General features: G+C 31.8%; 1 protein-coding gene across 3 annotated transcripts in view; it reads left to right on the forward strand.

Annotated features, from left to right (window-relative positions):
* LOC100165618 (kinesin-like protein CG14535) overlaps positions 1-13,222 on the forward strand; it is a 182,623-nt gene that overhangs the window by 84,451 nt on the left and 84,950 nt on the right. For all 3 annotated transcript variants that reach the window (XM_029488026.1, XM_029488027.1, XM_008187594.3), the window contains one exon: positions 11,941-12,121. In XM_029488026.1, coding sequence (XP_029343886.1) covers positions 11,941-12,121 — 181 coding nt within the window. The remainder of the gene's footprint in view (positions 1-11,940; positions 12,122-13,222) is intronic.

The raw sequence follows: 13,222 nt of genomic DNA on the forward strand, positions 1-13,222 counted from the left end.
GGATAATTTATTCAAATGTCCGAGTTTAATCGTCCGTCAAAATACATATGCGGGCAATAAGCAGCAGGGTGGGCGACTATATACCGGTACACGCGTATTATTAGGTCCGTTAGTCAATTTGAACGCACGCAGGGATTTCAGCTGGTATTTATTATACCGCGGCAGAGGGGTTTTTCATTCCCAAAACTAATTCTGTGTCCTGGCCGTAATATTAATGATAAACGTCCTGCGAACGAGTCTTAACGGATTTTTCGCTTATTTTTATTTATATTATTATTATGTAATGTATTATTATATATATACACACATACCTATATCAGCTGCAGTATATACCTCGCCTACACCTATCTGCGCGTCGGCTGCACATAAATCCAAGGCACGTTCCAGTCCCCAAAGATAATTCTCTCTCTCTCACTCATATATACGCGTGGAAATTACTGCAAAAGTTTAATTAACTGTTTGACTTTTCCGAGCTTATAACAAAAAGAATGAGTGGACACTTTTTTTCTGTTGCCTTTTTTATCTTTCACAATTCTCTATTTTTTTCCCTGCTCATTTCTGAAGCATATATAGTTTTTTTATTCGTTACACAAAAATCCTCACGGTTGACAAGTGTATTATATATATGAAAAAGGTACGATCTTATCGGCGTATTACCTAACTGCCGCGGCCGCTGCAGGATCTCGAACGGAAACAATTTATGCGAGTCCTTCAATGAAACCCACACGGCACGGCGTCCGCGTGTGTACGTTTGTATTTTTATTCGTATAAATAGACTTTTTATAATAATAGTATAGGTGTAATAATAAAAAAAATTAAATGCTTATAATAGTACTTACCTACATAGTATATAGGTAGTTGATATAGATGGTATATACTATATAGTATATACTATATCTACTAAATACAATAGTTACGATGATGTTTTTCGCGTGTTTGAATTTAACATAACTCCGTTACAATGTATGTCGTTCGATGACATTATCATAATGATATGGCGACAAGACTTGAGTTACTATTTTGCAATATTATTTATAAATATTTATATCAAGATTTGATCGTACGCGTATTACTGTGCGGCAGGGAGTAAAAACGGTGCAAAGCGCACCATAATATACCATATACTGGGTATATTCATATTATGTACGATTCGAATGTACGTATTATATTATTTAAGATGTACCATGCGTTTAATTTGTTATTAAACGGTCTTTAAGTGCCTATACACTATACAGTAATGAATCGAATAAGATAATTTAACTCAATTTGCTCATTAATATAATTAAGACTTGATGTAGGTACATGATGTTTAACCTCTATACAGCAATCGCCACCGCCGCCGCTTGTTATTATTAATACTGTATAAATATTATAATATTACGAACCCATGTCACCCGTTTCTTTTACGGCTCGCATAAAAACGGCTTTCAATTAAATTCAATAAAATTATACCGTTTTAATGGGGATCCATATAACGGTTAGCGGTGTCGGAAAAGACGGTGCCGGCGGCGGCGGTGGGGCGAAGTCCCGGATCGGGAGTATAAATTCCAGTCACGCGAATCGGCCGTCGTAAAGAAACACAATAGGCTTTCTATTTTAAAGTGCTCCGATGTGTTACATTATAATAAAAATGTGACACGTGGCTTATGCGTCCGAGGAAATATCGTTCGTAGTGTGCGCACCGGCACTTGCAGCGCGCACGGGACCTCAGCAGCTAGTTCCCGTAAAAACAGCTTATGGGGAGAAAACGATTTTCGGCCATAAAAAAAAGAGCGGAAAACCCTTCGTCTCTCTCATACGTACGCAGCGCGCGCGTCTTTGAGTATAAACAAAAAAAAAAAAAAAATAAAGAAAATACTGAAACATCGTTTTACATCGTTGAATCTGAAAAATGCCATACATCCCCGCGGAGAGACGGGTAATAATAATAATAAACAGTAAGCTCGTTTATAGGATGACGACGACGACGTCGGACGCGGAGCAGCAGGTGGGGCGAATACGTCACCGTGGCTCCGGGACGTTATTATAGTATAACTTACCCCATCTGCTGCTGCTGCCACTGTTTGGCACCTATAATAAAACTACATCGTATATACACCGTTTGTTATTTTTATCGAAATACCTCCTCCACTCACTCCTCCACTCGCTCCTCTATACACACGGATACGACGCGTGACGGAGGGCCTTCTGCCGCAGCCGCCGAAACTCTTTTTCTCTCTTCTTCTATATATGTTCCTATATATTATACGACGTAGGAAGTCCGTTTCCTCCCGCTCAATAGCCATTTCCGTTTCGTCGCACAAACCGCGGTTACCCGGGTATTTAATACTATATTATTATTACTATCGTATTTTGCTCCGCCGAATTTCACCTCGAGAGCAAATTTAATAACTAATTTCATCATACTTTACGGTCAAAATATATCGAAGTGCCTGAGTAGTTATATTTTATTTATGCAGTAAACTTCGGGGTTCAGAGGGTTAAATAAGTTCAAACATTGACGCGAAACGTAGCCGACCCGTATAAGACGCGTTGTATTATACATGTTCTATGTAGTACCTACCTACCCGCTATACTACTGTATAATTAATTATTGTTATTTAAAACCCTTTCATTGCCAGATTAAATTATTCGAAGCGTTTTCAAAAGGACAACCTATAGTTATTATTGTTTCAAACTTAATTAAGACAAATATAATACTGTGGATCTCTTTGTCGGAGTCATTACCAATATTAAATTATGATATCAAGATTAAAATAGACATAAACATTTAACATGTCTTATTTTAAGACATGTTAAATGTTTATTCTTGACATTTTAAATACCAAAGTAACAAAGTACGACTATTTCCTTTAAGAACAATACTCAGTAATATACGTACCTTCCATCGACCATACACAATAATATAGGTAATGTACAATAGTTTATAATTATTCAATCAAAAAACGTAACACGATTATTAATTAAAACTAATAGTCTATCGTTATAGTACGTTTACTTATTCTCTTAACAATAAATTATTATTTATCTTAGGATTCTAAATGTATCGCGTCAAACAATCAAAACAATGTATCTTACGAATAATAAATATATTTTATCTTATATAATATTATTAATTTAAACGATAGGTATGCGCATTATTTTATTATTACTTATAAATATACCGGGTAATCCATTTAACCTAACTATTAACGTTTTTATAAACGTTTTTTTTTTCTTCATAGTTTTAAGTCTTTAAAATTAAAATTTTTCTAAAAATAATATATTTCTTGTACCTAGTTAAAATTGTTTTAATATTTTACTTTTTTCAATAAAAACACGCATTTTTGAATTCTCATTCCAAAAAAGAATATTTTTTGGAGACCATCGATGTTTAAAATTTGATTTTTGGACGAGAAGTATATGAGCTATGAGTATTTATAGGTAATATGAGCGGAGTGGAGTGGTACAGGGCCACAGGGGTACTCTGCAAACTGATGGTCCACTACTCCGCTCATTAAAACGTTAAATACTTATAACTTTATTAAACTAATTGTCCAAAATTTAATTTTTACAGATCAAAACAATCCGAACAATATTTTGCTTCTTAATATGAAAAAAAATATATTATGCTATCGTTCAAAAAGCTTAAACAATAGTGAAAAAGCCGTTAGTGCGTCTTCTGCCATACCTAGTGTCTTACGTTAAAAGGACCACCCGTATATTACAGCTGATACTGATCAAGTTATTATTCTAATAAATTTCAAGGGACCTATCATAAGTCAGCAAAATTAATCCCATCTAATACCTAGCTACATTCATTATTTCGCGTTGGTATTATTTAGGTATAGGCATATATAGCCTATACTTCAGGACCATATCTGGATTTAGTCATATTTATAACATTGCTCATTATATATCTGAACGCCCGTTACAAAGGATCAGTGGCAATTTAAAACTACAAACAAAAAAGTTTCATTTCGAGTTGGCTAATTTATATATCATCGTACTTTTGTTTCGCCAGATAACTCCAGTGAAATGAAAAATAGCACTGACTTGCACGTACCTACCGTACGAACATCGCAAAAATGAAAACTGTCGTTAATCAAAAAACCCATAAAAAGGTAAAAGCGCAATAATAAATGGGGTTTTATAAGTAAAAATGGACCTACGGTTGAAGTTAAGTGCTTGAAAAAGTGAGAAACGTGGAAAACATTTATACACGAAAACTGTTCTCGGGAATTATGTTGCTGGGATGTTCTTATTTACATTTTAAGTCATTAAAAAAAAAAAATAGAAAAAAACAAAACAAAACAAAATTAATAACTATCTACAAACAGAGCACCAATTATATATTATATGGCCCATAGAGTAGACCACAGTAAACCATCTGAAAGGATGTATTGTCGTGATAGTGGTCGTAAGCCATTACGAAAATATTAAATTTAAAGGAAATCTATAAATAGATACATAATAATATACCGTCTGTATTTTTAGTAAATTAAAAAATTGCATAATTCGTAAAAAAGATGCATTCAATTATCGAAATATTGTATTCGCATATTATGTTATACAGGTTCTCGGTAAATAATACTTTGCCATTCACCGAAAAACTGCCTTTTTGAAAATATAGGAGGTGCAATACGCTTGTATATAAATTGTAATATATGTTGTGTGACCACCACTGCAGGTCGTCCATTATATATTATTTTAACTTCTATTGTTCGTTCGCCACATAATTTTATATATTTGTAGGTTCTCCATATAGTATCCCTTTTTCTTTTCCTATCGCTATCTTGCTTTCTACTAGATTTGTTTTGATCAATTTTCCTAATGGCGTTTCTGATCCGTTTTTCTTCCTTATCGGAAACGCATATAGAAAGGGAGGACACGTTATTATTATCCAAATACAGCTTAATGTTTCTTTTATGTCCAGAAAAGGGAAACTTTTGTACATTTTTATTATAACATGCAAAATATATTACCTAAAAATTTGAAATATGTTTTTTTCGTCATACGATTTTTTACTTTTAAAACATAATTATTATACCTAATATAAATTTAATATTATGCAACGTGTTTGTTATTTAAATTAGTTTATAAACATTTTTTTTTTATTCGCCAACTAGATAATTTATTTTAATGACCGATTAAAATATCATGATCATAGAAGAATTATGAGTACTACATAATTATAATGTAACTGCAGTATATTATGCTTCGTATAGATATTATAATTATTAAAAACAATGTTAAAGATATCAATGTGAACGTTCAAAGGGTTCCATTAAAATATGTTGATTCTATAGTATTTATTCAACAACTCGATCTCGTCATATACTTAGCGTAGTTTCGCATATAAATATAATATAATACTACCTAACGTCTATATATAACCATGTAGGTCTATTACCATTATGGAACACAGATTTTTTTACTTGTATTACTACGCAAATTTATTCAAGCTTGAACGTAAAGTTTGATTTACATATATTATTATATGTGTATGTGTATATTATAATATTATTACATAGAATATTCACAAAGTTGAAAACGTCTGCATCGTACCTATATTCAGAAAAACTTAACAGCTATGTTATTATTATTACATGTGTTTTGTGGTTTGAAAATAAAAAGAACTCACCGTCAACTTTACTGCGTAATATTATATATGGAATTCCCATATCTGAGGACACATTTTTTTACCGTGTTATTACGCGCGTCGGACACGGGGAATAATAAAATATATAAATATATAAATATATATATTCGTACGTCCGAGACGAGGGGTGGCAATATGGAACAAGACGAAGCGGCAGCGGCATATATTATGGCTATACACGTATAATATAATATATATATAGTAGGGAGTATAAAGAAGAAATTGAGGTTTCTCCGAAGCTATTAGGGGAGGGGGTGAAATATTCAAAACATGTTTTCCTCGCGGAGGTGGAGGTGGACGCGCGGCTGTCAAAGTTAAAAGTAGAACGTATAGTGGAGGTAAAAAAAAAAAAAAAGGACGCAAAGATTCGGCGGGAGAGGATCGGCGTCGGTGAACACAGGAGGAATACGACCGGGCGGTGGATAGAGGGGATAAAGGAAGACGTGACCGGCACGACAACCTTCTATACCGTAGTATTGGACGTGATCGGGTTTCGGTATATCGTGACGTCACTCACCTCCACAGCCTACATGGGCACACGTGAACGTTATATTCCTTTGGTAATGAACGGCGGCTGCCTTCTGTTGTACCGACTTCGCCACGTATGTGTGTGTGGGTGTGGGTGTGTGTGGTGCGTGTGGTGTATGTTCGTGCCCCACCGTGGAGAGATGATGCGTTAATGAAATTAAGCCCCATCGGGGGGCACTTCTTCTTTGGGTTTTTTTTTTCATTTTCATTTTGCCGGCTACTAATGATTTCTAAGTACGAGAGGGAAGAAACAAAGTTTCTTTTCACCACTTCTCTCGACCACGGACTGCAGTGTAATAAGAAAACTTTCGGACACCATGTGACTGGGCTCACACATGTCGTGCTCTCAAACGTTTTTCGACAAATTCAGAAAATCTCTCCACGCTATAGTGCATTCGCCACTCGTCTTGGTGATATTGCAATAATGTTTTCAAACTATTTTCCGACGTCATATAATATATTTTTGTTGTTCGGAATGCTTCAGTTTTTTTATATTATTATTTTTTTATATATATTTAAAACATGAAACGTAATATTAGTACCTATGTACAATTAGATTACATTTTCATAGTTATTAACTATTTCAGGTCAGTCAATGACCAGCATATAAGCGGCAATAATGATTTTTTTTTTTAATTTTCTGTTTTTTTAAAAGACAGTTACTCCTATAAAGTAAATTACCCGAAAAGTGTTGTACAGAAACTACCTTTATTATTATCTTTTAATATCCTTTGTATGGAATACATATTCTATGCATATTGTAGCCTTAAAGCACTTTTGTTTCTGAAATGATGAGAAGTTTGATCCACGACAACAGCTGAGCAAAATATAAAACCAGACGAAACCATTTTGAATTTATTAATTCGGAATTTACTTCTTTCATTTGTGCTTCAACAAGCGAATTTTAACTGTCGTCATTTTACACCCAGTCGTTATTTTTATTGCCACAACTTTCGTCTGAAACGTTTCACATTTTCCTATAGTGAATCGATACGATTACACTAGTGTCGTAAACCCTAAGCAGAAAAAGTTTTTATTGTATACTTTTCATCTTTTACGGCTACCGTTACCTGGTAAGATTTTATCTCCTTAAACTATAGCCTTTGGTTACACAATATGTACTCATATGTTGAACTATCTACAGAACTATACGGATACCTATGTGATATTGTATAATATCTATTTTTATGAAAAAAATCATTTTTGATCTTATTTTAAATTTGAATTATCAACATAATATGACATTTTTTTAAATTAATATTTGATATTTTTTATCATAAAATATCATACATATTATGAATATTTTTTATTTTGTATACTTAAATGAATATCAGTAAGTAAAAAATATGTTTCGTATTAACGCATTTTTGACAATTCGCAAATCTAAATTTTAAATAGATAGTTAACTAATACTTTTGTTTAAATTTTCATCATTACTCGAGATTAGTTTAACGAAGCGTTTAATTACTTTTATTGCTCGCTTTAAATATGCATAAACTTAGTGCATTTCTTGAAATATATTTGCGCCAATTCTAAGTGTCTATAAATTTATTTATTTAAATTCGTTGCCAAAACCCTTTCTTCTTTAAAATTTGCATAGTTACTTTTAATCGTTATAGCCTTATTTAAGTTTTATTTTGAATTGTAATAATTTTTATATAATATCATGTAAAAGATGGTAAGATCTTGGAAATAAATAATAAATAATTTAAATATTAAAACTTATAATAAAGGGTTTCCCCGACGTCATTTATAGGATAGTAATAAAAACAAATAATCACATTGTTTCGGAAATAACAAACTGAACTATATAGGTATGATTTATTACAATATTATATTTTATAATATATATGTAATTGGTGGCTGTAATACAACTAGAAATTCCCACGAGAGTAATAATAATAATAATAATAAGGGCTGGAAGGTTAACGACATATAGTACACCTATTCATATTATATACAACAGCTGAATTTTGTTATCAGCGACTTCTATATAATAGGACATTATTGCCGGTCCTCCTCGCGGTCATGTAATTAAGAAAAAGAACGGCAAGTGCAATGATAATTAATATTTATCGTGTAATTCCATTAAAGTTTGCGGAATTTAATAACGTAGGCCAAAGTGCGAGTAAAAGTAAAAACTAGTGTTGTTCAACAATGACAAATAGGTATTAAGAAAACACGGTTTTAATTAATCATTTATGATTTGATTGTTAGGGTGCCTTATCTCTTGATATCCTAGTCATACTATAATACGAGTAACAAGTCTAAATTCACAAAAACTTATTCGAATTTAAATCTATTTAGCATTATATAATATGTATACGCAGGTACCTGGTATACCTCGCTATACCTTAATTATACTGCTATATTATTATTATTATTATTTATCAACATGACTCAAACTCTGGAAGTTTTAATGAAAAGTAAATAAAGCTTATCCTAAACACATACATATATTCATTATTGATATTATGATTCTGATTTCATAATTTTGTTTATATTAATATATAATATTGTTAGGTTAGATACTTAGGTATAACATGTTATTTCACCGTACAAGAGTTTACGTACATAATATATATTTTACGTATATACGTATGCGTTATGTATATACTTTGTTCTGCAACCAGATTAATATTTATTGGTATAGAACAGTGACACCGTGTCCGATAATTTAATATTTACAAATAGGTAAGTAACTTTAGTCGTATAACGGCCAGTTGATCCAAAAAATGTTTGTGATTTAGATGATTCGTAACTTCAATCGAATCGCTGTTGAGTAACGTTGCGCAGTCTTATTGGGTGATTTTTTATAAACTATTGTATTGTCCTGCTATTACACAAGTTAGACGCAGAGCTAAACAATTCCTGTTCGACAGTACTATACAGAATATTTTACTATTCGCAGACCACTCTATATAGCGTTTAATATAGGTACTTTGATTGTTTTATCATATAATATTTGATATGACAAAAATAAGCTAAAATGAGGGAGGGGTATGACACCCTCATCCCCACCACCTGTGACCACACCCCTGACATATAGATTGGGTTGGTGTCATTCCGACCGGGAATAGAGTGATACCTAGGGTTAATATTATATTTTATAATATACTATATACAGGGTGATTTACCAAGCATGATCGACCCAATTTTATCATTTTATAAAGAATTTAATCAAATTCTGATTTTTAGAATTTTTAAATATACTTATAAATTGTATTTTAAAATTTATGAGATTTTGTGTATTACTTTAAGAGGGTCCTAGTCCTGTGGAGATACAATTTTTTTTATTAAACGAGAACATCCCTTTTCTATTGTAAATTGTTTAGCAGATATCTACGTTTTATGAATAATTTGACATAATATCAAAATCAAAATTCGAATGAACAGTATATGAATACTAAGGATAATAGCTCCATGATAATAGGTTTAGAAGTTATGGGGGTTATAGTCGTTATAGACATTTGAAAATTTTAGAAATTAATATTAATCTATCAATATTTTGTATTTATAATTTATAAAAATGATCCAAGTATATTAAATACTAAATCCGTAATTATAAATATTATATATTTTTGTAAGACTATTTGTAAGGACTGAGGATTATATCCTTAGTATACAAACATTTGTATAATCAAAAAACTATAAGTTAAGTTCATCAATAATACAAAATGGGGTTCTCATTCGAAAAACATTAAAGTTTGTATCGCCACTCCTTATTATGTAGTATAAAAAAATTCAAGAATTTAAAAATATATTTTATGTCTATGGTCATTACTTGAGTATATTAAAATATTCCAAAAATTAGAATTTGAATAAATTCATCATTAAATGAAAAAACATGTACAATGCGCGTATAACTGATAGGTAAATCTGGTCGTGCGAATAACGGAAGACGACCAGATGTGAAAATTCAATTTTGCGCTCATCCCGATCAGTACCTACTCGTAATAATTATTATGTACATCCATATAGAGGTATAAAGGTTACCAGCTGGCTCGTTCGAATTACAGACGGTATGTGACCATAACGACATTAGAACCCAGCGAATAACCATAATACTATTCGTATGGGTAGTTAAGGTGCTGTGGGATGCGTACTTAATAATAAAAAAAAATAAATACACTAAGAAAAGTTATTTTATATTTTTACATCATTTCTTATTTTTTTCGATCACGTTGTCATGCTAAATCGATGTCTACCGCCATTATAAACAAATGAAAATATGATGGATTGTGTTTTACAAAATAAAAAATGAAAAAAATACCTGCTTATATATTATATTATATTTACAAACATAATAATATTGTATGCGTTATTCAAAGACAAATAGGAAATTATTTAAATATTTGATGTGCTTATATAAATTATAATTCGTATTACGCTTCAATCGATATAAATTAAAAACATTTATAATATTATATAAGATACATATTACCTGCGTAAAAGTAATTTTCACACTTAAAATAAATTATGTAGATGGTGATACTATGTAAAACGGAATGCTGAAAATAATATTTTATTGCCTTATTTACACATTTTGTATTTTTTATCCATTAAACGATAAATTATTGTATTTTCTAACCCTTCCTTGACGATACAATATTTATAGGAAACGGATTGTAGGCACATACATTTTAAATATCTGGTGACGTTCAACATACTTTCCAATTAAATGATTCAATGAACTGGAAAGTTTTCGAATAAAACTTGTTGAAATCGTAAAAAAATATCCTTGAGAAGAATAATACAATGCACTTACCGGTTGTGTTTCCCTGGGGTTAGGTTATTGCTGTGGTGGGGTAGTTTGCCGGATGAAAACGATACTTTCGACGTGTTATAGAAAGAAAAGCCTGTTCGAAAAATTGCTATAGTGAAAGTTTTTTTTTTTTCGTGCCTCGACGTTTTAAAGATCTTATTATGCTTGTCATCCGCATTCATCGACCATTTAACATTATATACTTACATTGTTACATGATTGGGTTGCATTTCATGTTTCCATTTAGGTTCAGGTTAAGAGTGATGTAAGTGCCCAACCATTAACCCGATAATGCGTAGTAGGGATCAAATTTATTGTATACATCATGCAGCAAGTAGGTACTCCAAATTATAATTACATCATTAAATGCATTCGAGGAAAATATATTATTAAATAAAAAATAACATCCATCACGGATAATAGTAACCAGAAATAAATCATGTTGTAAATCGTTATCAACATAAAATTGCAAATTAAAACCTATAATATATTATTAAAAAAATGTTTTCTTGTAACATTTTGTGTGCCGTATGTGTGGTTATTTTTGGAGAGTCTTGCTCCCTATTTCAAAAAGTCTTATCAAAAAATACGATTTTGCAACCACCAGCAAAGTTATAGCAACACGTTTAATATGACGATCTACTATACCTAGCTCCCTTCAGCCAAGGTACCCATAAAAAAAAATTATATTTCTATTTTTATTTTTATATTACTTAAATAGTTTCTATAGTATAATAATATAATTTAATATTTTAATCTGATATAATATGCTTGAGAGTTTGGACCCATCGAACAAATGACGTGAGAGGAAATTGAGAAACACCGGTGATGAATACTGTCGGTGGCACACGTCATTTACATTATTGCCATTACAATAATATGAGTAAATAACAAAATGGCATTGTTTTCAAAATTAATCTTTACCTGGAGTAATAATCATTATGATAAAATATTTAAAATCGACTGGACACACAATTAATATTTTTTTTTGTGTGTGTTACTTTAGGGCGTCTCAAAAATTGAATCTAAATGGTTCGCCTCATCGCAGAAAAAGACGGGGATCTCAAGGAGAAGATGCTATGACCACCCCGCACGGATTCGCCAGCGGCCTGCACAAGCACGCGCCTCTTCTGCCAGCATTGTTGCAGCGACGGATTGCCGGCAAAGAACTTACTGGTGTGGGCAAGGTATGACTGTTTTCTAATAACACTTTCAGCAATATAATATTTTTTTTTCGATTGTGTAAAACGCGTAAACTCGACACTTATTACATTATACACATTTTTTTTAGTTATTTTCGTCATGACGTATTTATATTTTATACTACGTTCAAGTTCAATGTTGAAGATTTTATAAACAAAAAAAATAATAGAGGAATTAATAATTTACGATGATTGAACAATGAAATTTATACTGTATAATATTATGTAGGTCGAACTCGCCACGGTTATTCTTGAATTCTTAATTCGTATAGCTACCCTATATTAATATATGAAAACCATTTTTCATGAATTATAATACATTGTTGTTTATCATATTATATGCATCTTAAAATTATAGTGCTAATGCGTTAAATACACGAGAATACGAGATAAACAAAACACAAAAATAAATTTTGACACTTCGTTTAGGATAACAGAAAACTATGTTTGATGACAGTTTTGTATTTCGCAGTTAATAATAATAAGATTATTGATAGAGAAAAAAAAGTTACACTTTAAAATGTCATGTTAAAAGCTCGAGTGTTCTAATTTATAATGTCAGCATATTATTATAAATTATATGCCACCGTTTCCGCTGCAGCGAATCGTGTATTACAAATGTCGGTACAGATGAATTTTTAACACTTTGTTGCGCTATATACCTTGTACTGCAGCAGTTGTACTATGTTTAAGGAAAACACTATATATATATTATATATATGAGCCGGGAACAAGCATGTTTGGAATTCTCGAGCAACTACTACACTGGTACAAAATAATAATAATGAAAAAAATACTTTGAATGAATACTTTTTATACTTGTAGTGCGTACATTTAGTTATATAGTAACAGCGTACAACAGCAGTAGTATCGATTACTTAAATTGGAAAAAATCGTCTTCGTATAGTCGTCGTCGTCGTCGTCGGCGTCGTAGTAGTGCCAAATCCGTTTTGCGTCCGGACGGTGTGACGGTTTTATTTATTTGCTCGTAGACTAACGCTGATTTGTAAGGCTTACAGTCGCCGAACAACACGACACAAAGGGATTACCCCCCCCCCCCCCCCCCCACCTTGCTGTGGCCCCAGA

The sequence above is a fragment of the Acyrthosiphon pisum genome, chromosome A1 (assembly GCF_005508785.2).
Source record: "Acyrthosiphon pisum isolate AL4f chromosome A1, pea_aphid_22Mar2018_4r6ur, whole genome shotgun sequence".
Taxonomy (NCBI): domain Eukaryota; kingdom Metazoa; phylum Arthropoda; class Insecta; order Hemiptera; family Aphididae; genus Acyrthosiphon; species Acyrthosiphon pisum.